Below are 18,724 nucleotides of genomic sequence, written 5' to 3' on the forward strand. Positions count from 1 at the left end.
AACGCCTCCGAAACTTGGACGGCAACTCAATCTCCATCCTTTACAATCACTTTTGTACTACAGGCATTGTGCCGTGTTCATGGACACACGCTGAAATAACCTCGATTCGGAAATCTGGAAAACCAGTGAAACTAGAATATCTCTAACTTCCAGCGTAGAGAAAGTTCTTGAACGCGTCTCTTACAAAAGTGGATTTAGAGTTTCAATTCAGTTCCTGTTGAGTTTTTATTTAGTTAATATTGTCAGGAAGCTAAAGACGACGCAGTTGTCTTCAAGGAAAACAAGTTTATTGGAGTGAACTTGTGCTCCCCTAACAACTCAAAGAATACAGGCGGTGAAGCAGCAGTCAACAAAGTGACGTGCGAAGGCGAGCGCGCCGATTCGAATTAAAGCCGCGGCATCTGCTCTGCTAGGCTTTTATCTTTAGGCGCGAGTGTTTCTCGAACCGTCGATTTACATCCAGAACAAACAAGATTAGTCTAGGCTGTTCACGTTAGTTACGAACGCTCTCCATATTAGAAGAGATAACACATGCGGCATAGAAAGAAAGAATGGAACACTTGCTTCCCTTGGCACACCGATAACATAGATAACACAGACCAGCGCAGCCGGGCGGCAAAAGCAAAACACGAAGAAACAAACCCAATGCCTGGTTCGCGGCCATAACCCCCCCCCCCCTCTAAGAGTGCATCGACCCGATGCTGACATAAGCGAAAATCCGAACAAATAAGGAATAAAAGTCCGTCATCGTGCGTAGAAAGGTTTTAAGCGAACCACGTGGACGACGTCGGGCCGCGTGCGTCGTCGTGATATTTCGGAATCACCATCGGGAATCACCTCGCAGGTAAGGTGGCCAGCACGTTGTAGCATCCGGTAGGGTCCGAAGTACCGTCGTAGAAACCCACACACGATCCCCTGGCTGGTACTCGGCGTCTCGGCGTCAGAGGTTGTAGCACCTCGCATCGACCAGCTGCTGGTCCGCTGCACGAAATCGAGCCAGCTGGCGGGCCTCCTCCGAACGCTGAAGGTATCCTTGGACGTCGGCGTTGAGGTCGCCGTCTTCAATGTGCGGAAGCATGGCGTCGAGCATCGTAGTCGGCCGTCTTCCGTAGACAAGCTCGAACGGCGTCATCTGCGTAGCCTCCTGGATACCCGTGTTGTACGCAAACGTGATACGGGAGCACTTCGTCCCAAGTCTTATGTTCAACGTCAACGTACATTGACAGCATATCAGCGATTGTCTTGTTCAGACGTTCCGATAGTCCGTTCGTTTGGGGGTGGTACGCCGTTGTACTTCTGTGATCCGTGTTGCTGTAGCGTAATATTCCTTTCATCAGCGCGGCAGTAAAGGCCGTTCCGCGGTCCGTGATTAGAACTTCAGGGGCTCCATGCAGCACACCTTGACTTATGGAGAACTTTGCGACTTCTTGGGCAGTCCCCCTCCCTCGGAAGAGCAGCGGTCTCTGCGTAGCGCGTCATGAAGTCTGTCACTACGACAATCCCCTTGTCCAGGATCGTGACGGAGGGAACGGGCCCAAAAGGTCAATTCCAATCTGTTGAAATGGCCTCGAGGGGACTGCGCTCGGCCGCAGGAGTCCGGCGGGACTCGTCAGCGGCGTGTTTCGTCGCTGGAAGTCACGGCAGCTCCGTAAGTAGTGGGCGACTTCGGATGTAAGGCGGGGCCAGTAGTACCTCGCCTTGATTTTTCCAATTGTGCGAGCTGTGCCGAGATGTCTGGACGACGGGTCGTCATGGCACGCTTCCAAAATTTTGTCACGAAGATCAGCGGGATGACAAGAAGGCAATTCGTTTTTGTTCCGGGGCTGAAACTTTTCTTCACGAGGATGGAGTTTTTGAAGCTGAATGCTGGTAAGTTTTGTTTGAAGGCCCTAGGCACGGCGACATTGCGTCCTTCTAGGTAGTCGATCATGACGCGTAACTCGGGGCCGGCACGCTGTTAGGCATCTAGATCGCTCTCCGTCACTACACCGAAGTACGAGCTGTCTGCATCGGAGTCTTGAGGTGGTGGATCGACGGGGGCACGGGACAGACAGTCGGCATCGGAGTGTTTCCTGCTGGATTTATGGACACTTGTAACGTCGAATTCATGCAGGTGCAAGGTCCATCGTCCAAGGCGTCCAGACGGGGTCCTTCAAATTGGCGATCCAGCACAGCTCATGGTGGTCTGTCACAACCTTGAACGGTCTACCATACATGTATGGGCGAAATTTTGAAATGTACCAAATTATAGCCAGGCACTCTCGGAGGCAGAGTAGTTTTTTTCTCCTTCGACCGACCACGGCTGGCATAGGCGATTGCTTTTTCGCAACCACTTTGCGTTTGGACGAGGACGGCACCCAAACCTATATCACTGGCGTCTGTGTGCATTTCGATTTCGGCGTTTTCGTCGAAATGAGCGAGCACTGGCAGGCTTTGCAGGCGTTTTTGCAGCTCCCAGAATGCCTTTTGTTGGTCGTTTTCCCAGCTCAAAGGCGTGCTATCTTTCGTCAAGCGTGTGAGTGGCTCTGGAATGCGTGCGATGTTTGCGACGAAGCGCCTGGTAGTATGTGCACAGTCTCAGAAATCTTCACACGCCCTTCTTGTCTTTCGGCCTTGGGAAATTCGCAATGGTTGAAGTTTTTGCCGGGTCAGGAACTCCCGCGGCGTTGACGAGGTGGTCCAAGAACTTCAGCTCCTCATACGCGAAACAACACTTTTCAGGCTTCAGCGTTAACCCCGACGGACGAATGGCCTCGAGTACAGACTCCAACCGTGCAAGGTGTTCGTCGAAAGTCCGGGGCGAATAGCACAACGTCGTCGAGGTATACGAGGCAAGTGTGCCACTTCAGGCCAGCTAGCATACCCAGCAAACCACGTTACGTCGTGCAGATATCCTGGAGAGGTCAGCAATCGATTTTGCAGAAGTCCAGGAGACGTACCGTTGCGATCAAAGGTACATATATTCAACGTTGCTACAACTGCAAAAACCCACCCAAATCACAAGAAAGATAACGTACAATACACGTCTAATGGTACTTTTGTATGCTGTTTACGGGATGTTATTTTAGTTGTACGTCTTATGGATATTGTCGTGGTACGCATGCAAGACCTATATAGATGTCTGTTCTACATTGGTTTCCTGTCTTTGGCACAAGCATTAGTTTTTTATATTCATGACTTGTATACGTTAGTATGATATTGTTGAGATGAACCTGTATGCCTGAAATTTACATTCTTTAACATTATTTGGAAGTTTGGCCAGCCCCCTTTCCAAGGTTGCCTACGTGTTGTGGGCATTTATACCCCAAATACATGTCTTACTGGCTATTCAGCACTGTTTGCTGTTACTTGTCACCTGGTTTCTAGAATAATGTGTTTCCACTTTTGAAGTGCTGCATACTGCATGCAGTCTCATATGTGAAGTGCCAAGCTGACCACACACTCTCGCAAAAGCACACGAAGCGCAGCTCTAAACAAGAAATGTCGCATCGAAAAGAAGAGGCAGTAAGTAACAGCAAACCAGTCCTGATCAGCACAGGCGCCCTGGGCACTAAGGCAACCACAGTAGCGTCATCGAATTCTACCGTACATGACGGCTGTACAGGCCTTCTGCAAATAAACTATCACAGAAACAATTCAAAAATTAAAATAACTAAAATGACAGTTTCCCATCCTATCTGTAAGTACCTGCAGCTCGGTAGTAAAAACGCTTTCAAAGTACAAATATAACACAAAAGAGTTCAGGTAAAACAGTTGATATTGACTTACAAATTATGTAAGATGCTTTCGTAACACAACCACTTTAATTCATTCCTATCTGCCCTGGCCCACAGGGTACACATTGTACAATTTCAAGAATAGTACAAATATTCATGACTATAAATACGTCACACACAGCAGAAAGGTTGACAAAAAATAGGAAGAAAAGCAAACATGTAAACCCAGGGTGCAAGCACAAGATAGTTATGCAACTTGAAATAGCGCACATTAAAATATTTGGGTGAAAAACAACGCAAGAAAAGTGTGAAAACAAAGAAATGATTGAATGGTGGTTATAAAAACACAGCAAATTTACGGAAATTTAAATAGTTCACATGTAGTGAAAAGCTTGTGGAACAATAAAACAAATGCATCTAGGAAACACAGAAGTGGTGTTGAGTGGTGGTTGTGAGTGCCATACAAATTTAAGCTACTTTAAACAAACCAACATCTAGGGAAATGGTTATGATCTATAGAAAAGGTGTGTATAAAGAAATGACTGTACGGCGGCTACAAGAGCAGTAGAAATTTACGTGATGAAATGATTCACACTTAGTGAAATGGTAGGACAACAATAAAACAACAAAAAACTTTAGAAACAACTTATTGAATTCTGGTTAGGAAAAGAAAAAGTTACACTATTTCAATATTTCACACAAAGTGATATTTGGGAACAAACCAAAAACGGGGACCACGAAAATGATTGAATATTAGTTACAAGAAGACAGATTCACGTGATTCACACCAAGTGATACGCTGAAAGAACAATCACACAAAACAAAAACGCATGGAAGCAGGAAATGATTCAATGGTGGTTCAATGGTGCATGCCTCCATCATCAGTTATGGTAGGGATTCTTGAACAGTTTGCGTTCTTCGTTGTGGTGCCAGAAACTGCCAAAATAGTTGCAGACCGGATTGGATGGAAAGTGAGTAAAAATGTTATGGTCAATGGCTGAAGGAAATTTAATACCGCTTCCAGCAATAAAAACTAAGAAGCCGCAGGTTGTCGACAAAGCTGATATTTGCGCAGGATGTGACTGACAATAAAAATATGGGCCCTATAGATTGTCTGGTGAAAGAATTTGATGTCTGTAACTACACGAAGATATCTACTTACACACAATGCAGGATTCCCCTCGCAGGTGGAAAAAGCGTGTTCCCTGTTTCCCAAAGCAGGAGAAGTCCTGCGCCAAGTTGACCGTCAGCAGTAGCTTGAGCAGGCGCCTTGTGCAGACCGTTGCAGTAGCACCCCCCTTGCAAGCCAGTTCATCAATATAGGCATGGGTACAGGAGAATCTGTGTTGTTAACACAGATTTTTAAGACTGGTATAATACAGAATGGCCGCTTACATTGTCCCTGGAAAAGACAGTGTATGACAGCTGCATCCTACCGCTACTCGCCTACGGGGCAGAAACTTCCAGGCTAACTAAAAGGGTCTAACTTAAATTAAGGACGACTTAGCAGGCAATAGAACGCTAGAAGATGGGTGTAACATTAAGGACAGGAAGAGAGTGGAGTGGATATACTTTAATGTCAGCTCCTACTAAGGCAACCTTAACACTAACTATGACAGCTAATGTGAGGTACCACTAAATATAAGAACTATATTTCGTTTTATCCCAGGACATTTTATCCCAGCTACAGGTCCCACCTGAACTTGCAAAATATTTTTTTGTGTCTATCCTAACGGCTTGGTGGATTGAAGTGACAATATTGCCGCCAACCATGCATTGTGTTTATTTGTGCTTTCCTTTTACCGCCCGGCTGCGCCGGTCGTCTGTGTTATCTCTGTGCCAAGGGAAGCACGTGTTCCATTCTTTCTTTCTGTGCCGCATGTGTTATCTATTCTGATAGGGAGAGCATTCCGATCTAACGTGAACAGTCCAGAATAATCTTCTTGGATCTACAATGTTCTAGATGTGAATCGACGGTTCGAGGACCACGCGCGCCGAAGGATAAAAAGGCCGCAGAGCAGACGCCGGGGCATTCGATCGCCGGCGCTCGCTTGCGTATACGTCACTTTGCTGACTGCTGATTCGCCGCCTGTGTATTCTTTGAGTTGTTAGGGGAGCACAAGTTCGCTCCAATAAACTTGTTTTCCTTCAAGACCACTGCGTCATCTGGCAACGTGACATCTGGTGGAGGTGCGGGGTACATGAACCCTAAGCCATCGTCAAGCGGACAAGCAAGCCCAACTTGTGTCAGCCGCCGACAGCAAGGTCTTCAACCAGAATTTGGACTGTTTCCGGACAACGTGAAGAAAGAAGACGACGTGAACACCACCATGATCAACGCAGGCACCATGACCAGCGCTTCTAATCCTGCCCTCGTCCTGCGACAGCCACGGAACCACCATCGTTCCGCGGATCTCCCGGAGAGGACCCTGAGGAGTGGTTGGAGAAAGTGGAGCGCGTCAGCATCATTAACAGGTAGGATGACGAAGAAACTTTCCGCCAAGTTGTCTTCTTTTTGGAAGATACGGCTCGAACGTGGTTCGAGAACAATGAGAGCTCGCTAACCAGCTGGACTTTCTTTAAAAGCGAGTTCCTTAAAACATTGGCCACTGTCGTGCGAAAGAACAAGCCGCACTTTTGTTGGTAACGCGCACGCAGCACCCCAACGAAGAGGTCGTGATATTCGTTCAGGAGATGAAACAACTATTTCGCCGCGCGGACACCGAAACTGAAGAAAAGAAGCTCAGGTTTCTAATGCAAGGAGTGAAGCAAGAACTCTTTGCCTGCCTTGTCCGCAACCCCCCTAAACGGTGGCTAAATTCACGTCTCAGGCTGCCGCATTGGAAAAGACTCTCGAAATTCGAACGAGTCAGTACGACCGCCCTGTCAACGCACTGTTCTCGGAGACAGTCAATGCCGCAACTGCAAGCTCCGATACATTGCGCGAGACCATCCGAGCACTGGTCAAGGAGGAGCTTCGGAAGCTTTTTCCAATGGCGCAGCAACCTGAAGTGGCTTCCCTCACTGACGTCATCCGGGAAGAGGTTCAACCAAGGAGGTTAAAAAAAATTTCAATTTTTTTTAACCTCCTTGGGTTCAACAGGCACTGGGAGCTTCTACGCCATGCGAAGCACCCCGTGAGCCACAGGCGATGACCTACTCCGCAGCTCTTCGTCCACCCCGCCCTGCTCCAATCCGTCGTCAAGAGGCCCCGCCATACCGCCGTCCCCTGTCGCCCGCCCGACCCCCGGTAGTCCAATACCAGACGCCGAGGAAGACCGACGTGTGGCGAACGCCCGATAATCGCCCGCTGTGCTACAACTGCTGAGAGGCCGACCACATCTACCGTCGCTGCCCTTACAAGAAGCTCGGTCTGCGAGGATTCTCCGTCGACGCACCACGCCCCCGACCCGGCCAGCGCCCTACTGACATCGACGAATACCTGTCCAATTCCAACCGAGGACCAGCCCGCTTCAACCGTTCGCCGTCGCTCTACCCGTACCAGCCGCCAAACCGCCGTAGCACCACTGACTTCTCACGTGGAAGGTCTCCCAGCCCACGCGGGGGGAAACTAAAAGCAGCAACTTCTGGAGGTGAAGTTGCACAACGGCGAAAAAACGAAAACCCTCCAACGACGCATGGCCGCACTGAAAACCGTATCCGCAGCCCAACGACTCGATCTAACCAGGACGTGACTCCTGAACCCAACGACGACACGACGCGTCTCGTACCCAAAATGACAGAGCCTGCCGCTGAGAAGACGACGACAATGACGACGCATAGTGCCCGACCGTCAACACGCACAAGCCGAGATACAACGCCCCGACGCACCCGAAACTCGAGGAAAGTGGCGTCCGACGTCCAGTTGTCCATCGACGGCATTGACGCAGTCGCCTTCATCGACACGGGAGCCGACTACTCGGTAATGAGCGGCTCATTCGCGTCGAAGCTGAAAAAAGTTACGACAACATGGTACGGTGCGTATATACGCACAGCAGGAGGCCATCTCGTAACGCCAAGTGGAACGTGCACATCACGCGTCACCATATGCGGCACCACGTACCTTGCTGAGTTCGTTATTTTGCCTAACTGCTCCCGGGACGTAATTCTCGGAATGGACTTTTTGACGAAAACCGGCGCAATAATTGATCTGTAGACCAAGTCGATAACTTTTTCCTCCCATCACTCCACCACGCCGCAGCCGAACCCCGATCACCGTACTGCTGTAAGGATCGCCGACGATCACGTCACCCTGCCACCCCGCGCAAGCTTGATGAACGCCCTATACTGTGAGCATGCTGCTCCTGACATCGACGCTATCAAGAGAGTGACCAAAGGTTGCTTCTCAACCGTGGTGTCTCCGTCGCAAGAGGCATTACGCGCATTAAGCAACGCAAATCCAACGTTTTAGTCACCAATTTCACCGAGGAGTAGCAGCATCTAAACAAGGGCGCTGCAATTGCGTTCCTCGAAGAAACGGAAGAAGCAAGTCAAGTGATCGCGCTCACCAACTTTCAATGCCCACGCGCAGATGCTTCCAAGCTGCCTCATACTTTCGACATAAACCCGGCGCTGCCGCAAGAACATCGGGACAGATTATTTGATTTTCTGCGCCGCTACAGCGAGTGTTTTTCGTCGAGTTCAAAATTACGTCAGACCCCCCTAGTGAAACAATGAATTATAACCAAAGATGGAGCCCGACCTACCCGACAGTCACCGTACCGCGTCTCTTCACACGAGCGGGAAGCCATCTGGACTACAGTCGGCGACATGCTCAGCGACGACATTATACAGCCTTCGAACAGCCCCTGGGCTGCGCCAGTCGTACACGTAAAAACAAATTGCCGCCATCTCCCCGTGAGGGAACCCAGGTGTGATGTGGCGCATGCATACGCGAAATGAGATAGTACACGTCTTTTAGCGACCACCACCCAGCTCTTTATTAAATTTAGGAATGATGACTTTATGGTCAGTAAAGTGCAAAGTGAGCGGTTGCCGCAGCAGTCGTCGAATCTTGGTTTCATTATCGATGCTCGAGAAGAACGATAGCGAGCGCAGACTGAAACGCCGCGGAGCGATACCCGCTTTATATTCACAGCGCTTGAAGGAGAGGAGACCGCGGGAGTGAGTCGCGCATGCGCGCACATGCGCACTGGAGCAGCTGTTAAGGCAGCGTTAACGCAGCGAAGCGCGCGCCAACCAAGCGCGTCAGCTGTCGTTATGCTAACGCGCCGGAGTGAGAGTGTTGCGCACAGCTGTGGGAGAGACGGAGGAGAGTCGTGCATGCGCAGGTGGCGTGCGGACGGACGCCGACGATGCAGGAGGGACATGCCTAAGAGCAAGAGATGCGCCGCATCTGAAAAGACGGGACATTAAGGTTCTGCGTTGACTACCGGCGACTGAACAAAATCACCAAAAAGGACGTGTACCCCCTGCCATGAATCGACGACGCCCTCGACAACCTCTGCCATGCCAAGTACTTCTCATCGATGGATCTGAAGACCGGGTACTGGCAAATTGAAGTGGACGAGAGACCGAGAGAAGACTGCATTTATAACCCCGGACGGCCTATAGGAGTTCAAGGTGATGCCTTTCGGACTGTGCACGGCGCCAGCAACGTTTCAAAGAGTCATGGACACTGTGCTAGCTGGCCTGCAGTGGCACACTTGCCTCGTATACCTCGACGACGTTGTGGTATTCGCCAGGACTTTCGACGAACACCTTGCAAGGTTGGAGTCTGTACCCGAGGCCATTCGTACGTCGGGTTTAACGCTGAAGCCTGAAAAGTGTCGTTTCGCGTATGACGAGCTGAAGTTCTTGGGCCACGTCGTCAACGCCGCGGGAGTCCTACCTGACCCGGCAAAAACTTCAGCCATTCCGAACTTCCCAAGGCCGAAAGACAAGAAGGGCGTGCGAAGATTTCTGGGACTGTGCGCGTACTACCGGCGCTTCGTCGCAAACTTCGCACGCATTGCAGAACCACTCACACGGTTGGCGAAAGATAGCACGCCTTTTAGCTGGGAAAACGACCAAGAAAAGGCATTCTGTGAGCTGCAAAAACGCCTGCAAAGCCCGCCTGTGCTCGCTCATTTCGACGAAAGCACCGAAACAGAAATGCACACGGACGCCAGTGATATAGGTTTGGGTGCCGTCCTCGTCTAAAGCAAAGCGGTTGCGAAAAGGTAGTCGCCTATGCCAGTCGTGGTCTTTAAAAGGAGGAGAAAAACTACTCTGCCTCGGAGAAAGAGTGCCTGGCTATCATATGGGCCATTTTAAAAATTTCGGCTTTACGTGTATGGTAGACCATTCAAGGTTGTGACAGGCCACCATGCGCTGTATTGGCTCGCCAATTTGAAGGACCCCTCTGGCCGCCTTCGGCGGTGGAGCTTGCTCCTGCAGGAATTCGACGTTACAATTGTCCATAAATCCGGCAGGAAACACTCCGACGCCCACTGTCTGTCCCGTGCCCCCGTCGATCCACCATCTCAAGACTCCGATGCCGACAGCGCGTTCTTGACATACGCACAGCGCACGAAACACACCAGAGGTGACAAACAACATCCAGCTTGGACCGGTGGAGCTAACCACGGCAAACGTAATGCAAAGCGCAAGGAACGCGGCCAAGCCAGCACACACGCAGGAAACTGCTACTTGCGACATCCTCCGCTCCCAGTGCTGCTCTCCGGACTTGGCCAGCGAATGTCACAAACACAGAAATCAACCTTGCCACAAGCAACAAATAACCCAGCGCAGGCGATTCAACCCCACCGGAACGTACGAGCTCTATGGCACCCGCTGCTCCAACCCGAGTCCAGCGAGCGAACGACATTACACTCCTGCAGGTAGGTCAGTCAAAGAGCAACGACACGGCCAGCGCTTGCGGCACGTCCTAGCTGGAACGTGCAAGGTCACCGGCACCCGTAACTCCGATGGAGACTCACACGACAAACCCGACAAACCACGAGCAAGCAATCTCAGGACGAACAGAACGCATTCAAGCCTGCTTGTACGGGAGAGATAGCGATTTTAGCATTCTCGAAGCAACGGGGAGAGGAGGAAAGCTTGAGCAACTACACGGACATGGCAAGAACGCCAACAAATGCGCCGGATCCAGACGAAGGCATCAAATGCCCTACCGATGAATTGACGCTTACGACTCCAGGGAATGTGAGCTGAACGGACCATACGAAAGACGCCCGCTTCGCCACCACAACGGTTTCACTTTCGAAGCAACCACGCGAAAGCGAGTACGGAGCCGCAACGATTTTGACCGATCCGCCTCGCCACCTTAGAGAGAGAGAGAGAGAGAGAGAGAGAGAGAGAGAGCGAGAGAGAGAGAGAGAGAAAGCTCTTTATTAAAGACGAAAGCCGAGAGGTTTGCCAGAATCTCTACACTGACATGCTACTCGGCGGGAGAATGGGTAGGGGATGGTAGAAAATGCCCTATGGATTCCAGACGGGTATGCTGACGGGCCAGTTGGTACATTGTTAAACTAAGAAAAACAGCGCAAGCGACGGGACGAAGAAAGGTAAGACTAAACACAGGCGCTGACGAACAACTGAGCGCTTTATTGCAGCAGAAAACATATATGTAGAAAAAGGAAAACAACAGAAGGACCGATAATGACCTAGGAGATATCACATCGGGAAAAAACACGATATCTCGTAAACCTGAACCGCCACGTGCCGATACAAAGTCTAAAGTTCAAGATAGGAACAACATTTCCTTTTCCAGAAGGGAAACTGATGCCTCCCTAATACAAGCACCTCCTTTCTTTTTGATCTTGAACGCTTCAAAGATTTCCCGCTCTCTTCGTCCAGGATACCGCGCGAGAATCGCGCAGTCATGGAAGAGGGGGTCGCAGCCGCAGGAAGCGCAATGCGTTGCCAAAGGTGGTACTTGATGACGTCCTTACATTGTTGGCATGCTCCCTCAGGCGATCATTGAGGCAGCGGCCTGTCTGCCCGATGTAAGTGCGGCCACACGGTGACAAAGGAATTTCATATACCACGTTTTCCACACATTCAACATAGCGTGTCATGTGATTTTTCACGCACGTGCTTGCCTTCTGTGTTTCAGCATTGACCCGCTTGCACAATCGGCCCAGTTTTTTAGGTGCAGAGAATACCAGCCGGTCCTTCTGTTGTTTTCCTTTTTCTACATATATGTTTTCTGCTGCAATAAAGCGCTCAGTTGTTCGTCAGCGCCTGTGTTTTGTCTTACCTTTCTTCGTCCCGTCGTTTGCGCTGTTTTTCTTAGTTTAGCCCTATAGATAACAGGGCGGAAGAACGAGGTGAAAAGAAGTAAGAAAAAAAAAACACACATCGTGGAGTTTGTGGGAACAGTTCGATGAACGTCACAATCTCTGTAGTATGAAAGAAGTAAGAAAAAGAAAGCACACATCGTGGAGTTTGTGGGAACAGTTCGATGAACGTCACAATTAGCGTAGTATGTCAAATCAGTTCAGTGACACCGATCTCGTCTAGGTATTCAAAAAACGCCACTAGTGCTTCGCGTTGAGCCGAAGGGGAGGGCCATGGACCGATGAGTACTTTTAAGCTGAGCGGTTCTGGGCGTAGGTGCTCGATCTCTTGCTCCAAACGGCACCTTGCGACTATGTAAGCGGGGCACTCTAACAGTAGGTGCTCTACAGTTTCCGGCGATCCGCAGTTATTACAGTACGGATTCGAGGTTGCACCGAGTCGAAACAGGTATGTTTTCGTGAGCGCTGCATTGAGGCGTAATCGGTGGTATAAAGTTTCTTGTCGGCGCGGAAGTCGCTCTGGAAGCTTAATCCTGAGCTCGGCGTCTACGTAGTGCAAGAAGTCATAATGGTACTCTGGAAGAGACCAGAGACGGTTCCGCTCCATTAAGACAAGTGCCGTCGTCACAGCTTCGTCATAAGCTTGTTATGCATTTCAAGGACCCTGCGAGCTGCTTCATCTGCCTTCTCGTTCCCTGGAACACCACAAGTGGCCTGGAATCCACTGAAATGTCACTTGGTGCCCAATGTCTTTGGCTAGGTAGTGCAAGTAGGTTATTTCACGAGAGGCGTGTTCGTGAATGCTGAAGCAGTCGTTGCGCAGTAGACTTTGGAGGGCTGCCTTGGAATCGGTGAAGATGGTCCATTGCCCCGGCGGATGGCGGAGAATGTACCGGATGGCTTCCTTGATGGCGTGAAGCTCGGCTGACATTGATGACGTTGCCTACTGAAGACGATGAGAGAACATCTGTCCTGTGGACGAGATAAAGGTCCCAGAGGAACCGCGATCAAGCGTAAATGACCCGTCTGTAAAAATTTGGTTTGTGCCTGATTATAGCCGGCTAATGTGGCCGAGTGTCAACTGCAACAAGCCGCTTTGAATATTCTTTTTAGAGCCAATTCCTGGGATGGTGCATCTAATTTGCAATGGCGAAAGGGTCCAAGGTGGGAAATAACATGGCATTGAATTTGCTGCCTTGGAGGGAATGGAGAGATGTAATATCTTCAATGTTCGACCAAAGCTTGAGTTGCCATTTTTTATCATGCGCGCTGTTGTATCGGTTCTGGCGTGCATCCGATGCCGCATATGTATCCGTACGGTTTCTTAGAGCCTAATCACGTCCAAGGGCAGACAGCCAGCTTCCGCGACAGTACCCAAGCACGACGACCCTCTGGGAAGTCCGAGGCAGATGCGAAGGCAATCCTCCAAAATCTCACTCACAAGCAGAAAACAGCTAGATGCAGCCACACCACCGCACGCTAAACGAAAAGCAAGCCGGCTCCCGCACCATACGCAACGCACACCTCAATCGAAGCAACGTCCTCAGCGAGCCGAAATATGCCATCCCTGCACACCGCAGCTTGCCAGCGGAGAAAACGACTGTCTACGCTCCCACATGCATCAAACACGCAACGAGCAACAGGAACACGATCGCCGACGGAAGCGACGTGACAAACGCCACGCCATAAACGCTGTGAAGTTCAGGTCCGACGAGGTGAATACCATGGCACACTCATTAAAAAAACAAGCCGATTTGATATTCACCGAACCTCATCGAGACAAACGCCTTGTTACAAAGTTTTTGGTATCCAGAACAACAAAAACCAAACGCGAGCACCGAGCAACTGCGAATAAGGAGACAGTGATCTGGATGCGAACGGACGTCAATCTACGCGGACACCTAATTGTGCCTGGGGGTATTGAGTTTTGAGTTGAGTATTTGTGAGTAGTACAAATTGAGTACTCATACTCATAAGTGGAGATTGAGTACTCGTGAGTACTAATTGAGTACTCATGATTACGGATCATGTGTACAGATTTAGTACGAATACTCCTGAGGACAAATGAGTTAGAGTACAAGTGAGTACGATTTCAAATGAGTATGGGATGAGTGAGTATGAGTGATGTTAAGAACAGACGAGCTCTTTGAGCCTGAGTTTGAGTACAGCGTAATAAAAAAATTGTGATTGAGTTTGAGTAAGTTTTTTTTCTGTTTTGCTGACCTATGGTTACACCTCCCAGATATAATTGCCTCTGACAGGTTCACCTCCCATGTCTCGGAAGGGAGTCTGGGTTAAGGTGTACACGTTTATTTTTTGACGTTCAAGTTGGCTTTTGATTTCCCCCACTATCACGTTTCCTTCTGCCCTGCGTATTTATGTAGCTTTATCTCACTAACTGGCTCTCCCACACCCTCTCGGGATGGGACGCCGCTGAGCAGCGGCCACCTTCTCGAACTTTCCCCATTTGCTGCTCCGTTAGGCGCTCATCCGAAACACGCCAGATCTACAAGGGAGGTTCAGGCACGACGTGCAACAACATACTCGACGGCGGCGCCGCGCTCCGAGATAACGGCAGAGTAGGGCACATCACCATGGGTTCGTTGATCACGCCATCACTTCCTGAGACGCAGGAGATATGCGCTGTGACCGACAAGACCGAGGTTCGCTGTCTGCACAAATTTCTCATTAGAGAATATAGTAATCCTCAGTGCATTTGTATTGTATGCTTCGTTTAAAGGCAAAGCCTTTACCACGCAACAGTTTCGTGGAGCGTGCACCATAAGAAACTCCCAACCAGGCTCAATGAAACTACGGGCACCGCCAGGGATCGAACCCACGCGAGCGCGGCCCCAGCACCGACGTCGCAGGAATAATTTTCGCCGCTGCGAGTGTAGTGGCGCCACTTACGCCCTGTCGTTCCTCGCTGCCAACGCGCAACTGCGGACGCGGCGTGGAACGTAAGTTGTGTCTGCTGTATGTAAAGCACGAAGTTTCAGACATGCTAAATGCAGCATATTCAGCCCTCCGAAGGGAGTTTTTCTTTTGAAGGAGCACGATGGTATACTGTTTCGTACCTTATTGTAGATCTGAAGAAGGTAAGGTGACAAACGTTTCCTTTTACGAGTTCCCCGTCACTGAAGTTCGAGACAAATAGATAAAGATAATCTCAAGGAAAAGTGAGAACATCCTTTGTTTTATTTTAATTTTTTTGCTTCACAATTGAGTTTGATTTTTGTAATTATGTGCTTTAATCTCTCGACCAATTGCGACAGATTTATGCTAGCATGCTTCGCTGCGCATAGGTATCGTGTTTTCGTATGGTCGATTGGTGTGAAATACCAACGAGCAGAGGTGCGCTGTCTTTGCTTCTGAGCGTACCTCTCACGTTCACACCGAATTTATTGGTGTGTTTTTTAGATTATCCGGTTCCAGGTATCAAGGTCAGCAAACTGGGCCTCATTGAAGGCTTAATTGTGGGAACCGTTGAGGAACACATTAAGGGCTCACTCTGCGTGGAGCGGCTTAAGGCGCCTCACTCATCTGCACCTGCCACTGCGGTGATCTTCAATTTGGACCGGGGTGGGCTATCTTATCCGAGGCTTTATTTCCTAGAATTCTTCGGTACACTGAAAAGAGCGGGCCAAGCATTCGCAGAACTTGCGATATCATACAAAAAACCCATGGCACTGTATGCGAAGACGATGCTACCAGCTGCACTGGAAAACAAGCTTTTCATTTACGACGGCTGAACGTATAGTCATACGAGGGCATTGGTTGAGCTCGTGCTGGAGAAGTTCAGCCGACCTTTTTTTTCAGAAATTTTGCTGCGGAGAAAACGGCCGAGAGAGGCAAAGGGAAAAGTATTGCGTAAAAAGGAGACTCAGGAAAAGTGCTGAAAGCTCCATTGTTCAAGTGAGGTGTAGGGTTGTGAACGAAAATGAACTCTTAAAAGAAAAGCCAAAGTGAATGAAAAAGTGTGTGCAATACCAGCGTTCATTGTCGTTCTGAAAACCTGACTACAGTGTGGCATTGTGTGCCTAAACCATGGCCTTGTGTATTTAAATAAAATTAGCCTGTAAATAGGCCAAAATGACATCGTTGTTGAGTTCGCAGTGCAGGTCATCGTAACACTTCACATGCACTCGCAATAAGAATTTCCAATTTATTCGCAAAGGAGTGGCCAAATTATCGTCGCTTATTAGTGTGTGTAGGACCGTAACTGGCATCTTTGGTGCATTAATTCGCATTTTGTTTTCAGAGCATAGAGAACTCCTCCACAACCTTATAGCAAGAAAAAAACTGCTACACTTCATGAGGAATTTTAACCTAAAGCTTCAATTTTGTTGTATTTACTATGACAAAAAGAGTTACTGGGAAGCTTTTATGACCTAAGTTTGGTTTAGGCTATGAACTTTCCAATGTACATCACATTCGGGAATAAGTTCCCCCGGCGAGTATGAACCTGTACACTTTGGTTAGCTAGCCTGTTCCGTTGTCAGTACGTGAGGTAATGTTATTTGTTTTAGTCATCACTTCATACGAGACCACAAAACTAAATGCGTCGTGTGCAACGCAACGCATATCACAACGGGAAAGCCAGTCAAGAGGCCCCGCCCCGCTTTAACACGCCTAAACACAAAAAAAAACGTTCATTCAGGGACGGTCACCGTAAAACTGCTACTTATTCATTCGGAATTACCGAAATCACTTAAGTGAAGTGTGATTAAACACGAAATCCCGCGCCAGACGGATGCTACTAGCGTTCGAGCACGCACTCCCAGCGTAGCCGCCTCTCGCCGCAACAGTGCGTAAAAGCGCCCCTAGCGGCCGGGTGCGAAACGAGACTCGGCGCAAGCCCTTCCAGAGAGCGCCGCTGGCTGGGCAGGGCCGAAGTAAAATTGGTCGTGATCGAAACTGGGCGGAGCGGAGCGACAGCTCGTCCTCCTAGCGACTAGGCTACACAATCGCACGTCGAGACGGGGACACAGACACCGGTTTTGATTCAGCGGCTTAGGAGACGGAGAACGCTCTCTGGAGGCGACCACAGGGTAAGGTAAACAGGAGCGCCGACTTCGCTTTCTCCGACGGGCCGGTAATGTCCCTCACTCACGGAGCGCAGTGTGGATGGCGCTGCGAATGAGTGCGTTGCGCGTTGCGTTGCCCGCGTTGCCCGAGCACCGCTGCCTGCTCACCCCTCCGGGCGCGACGGCGGTACCCATTGCCTCAGCTTGGTCGTCTGCTTTAGCGTCGGGTTTTTTGGGGGCCTGGTTTGGCGCAGCATCGCGTCCATTGCGTGCTTCCTTCGCACGGCTTGATTAACGTGTTGGACAGCACCTCCTGGGTAACCCAGACCAGATGGAATTAAGTGGTCGCACGGCAAAGATACGCTAAGGATTGGTTGGCAGGGCAAGAAAGCAAAATGTAGAGACGACATACAGAGATATGGCCGCCAGAGAGACGTTACCTTTTGCGCACTGCTTCCTAGGAGTGGGACTCCCTTTTCTAACTTGGCGAATACCAATTCGGCTGTCTTTTAACAGGTGTTAACAAAAGGTGAAAGGAGCAACTCGTTCTGATGGAGGTCCGAGCTAGAACGGCTAGGTTCAGCTGTCTCGCCCTTCCAAAGACGCTCCACTCCGTTTGCTTTCTACCGAAGCACGGCCGGGTTACAGCGACGGCGTCCGCCGCTTTAGCCCGGCCGTGGCCGACGCTGCTGCGTTGGGGAGGTCGCACCCGCAAATCCCAAGGAACAGCTGGCAGAATCTGTGGTTTCCACCTTTGTAGAGCCAGGTGTGTGAATTCAAGTGACGTCGCATGGGCAATTGTTGTGGGTGTCGTTTACAGCTTTGCTTTCCAACCACCTTCATAGCGTGGATTGGAGCCAATTTTTTTTATTGATTTATTATGGGGTTTAACGCGCGAACGCTACTCAGGCGGTGAGGCGCGCCGTAGTGGAGGGCTCTGGAATAACTTTGAACACCTGGGGATCTTTAACGGGCGCCCAAATCTCGAATACATAGGCGTTTTTGCTTTTCGCCTCCACCAGAAGAGCGGTCAGCCTGGCCGGGAATCGAAACCGCATCCCTGTGCTCAGCAGCACAACGCCTTATCCACAGACCCGCCGCGGCGGGTCGATGCCTAGTTTTGTCTTTGATTTCTGCGACGCAAGGAATCGTCGTAAGAGAACTGTGACAGGGAAGCGGAACGCAGAGGGAGGCGCTCACGGATATTTTTGTGAAGACGTAGCTGAGCAGGGCGAGCAGGGCCAGGTAGATGCGGATCCTCTGGCCTCCGAATCGCTTGCGCAGGTACTCGGGCATCGTGAAAACCTGCATAAGAGAGGCGTGCACGGTATATACATGTCAGAGCGTAGGCATACTTTGCCCTGTACTCATATGCAAATGCGCGAAAAAGCACTGATCGTCACTACTCTAAGAACCCGTCGATGCCCGTTCTGCCAATATAACAATCGGAATCACACATTTTTATACATATAATGTAAGTGTCCAGTTAGGTGTTGCTTAGGTAAAACTCCTCAAGCGGCTTTTAAACATCCGAATCGGGTAAATATAAGCGAAAATTACTTTAATGTTCAGACGGGCAAGCGATATATTGAGGAGGGAATTCCTTGAAAATATTTCTGTCCGTTTCACTCTATTGCTGAGGATGGCTTTGCATCCACCACTCGCCGCAAAGAAGACGACGCACTCTTCGATGGATATGACGACCAATACCAGCACT

The 18,724-nt window shown here is 49.8% G+C and overlaps 1 protein-coding gene across 5 annotated transcripts in view; it reads right to left on the reverse strand.

Moving 5' to 3' along the window:
* Positions 1 to 18,724, reverse strand: part of LOC144165167 (sodium/mannose cotransporter SLC5A10-like) — a 349,040-nt gene that overhangs the window by 221,036 nt on the left and 109,280 nt on the right. For 3 of the 5 annotated variants that reach the window (XM_077695275.1, XM_077695274.1, XM_077695278.1), the window contains exon 5: positions 18,208 to 18,312. The exons of the other annotated variants lie outside the window; for them this stretch is intronic. In XM_077695275.1, the coding sequence (XP_077551401.1) occupies positions 18,208 to 18,312 (105 nt within the window). The remainder of the gene's footprint in view (positions 1 to 18,207; positions 18,313 to 18,724) is intronic. 5 annotated transcript variants of the gene reach the window in all.

Source organism: Haemaphysalis longicornis, unplaced genomic scaffold, assembly GCF_048455015.1.
Source record: "Haemaphysalis longicornis isolate Haplotype H1 unplaced genomic scaffold, Haemaphysalis longicornis Haplotype H1 scaffold_14, whole genome shotgun sequence".
Classification (NCBI taxonomy): Eukaryota; Metazoa; Arthropoda; class Arachnida; order Ixodida; family Ixodidae; genus Haemaphysalis; species Haemaphysalis longicornis.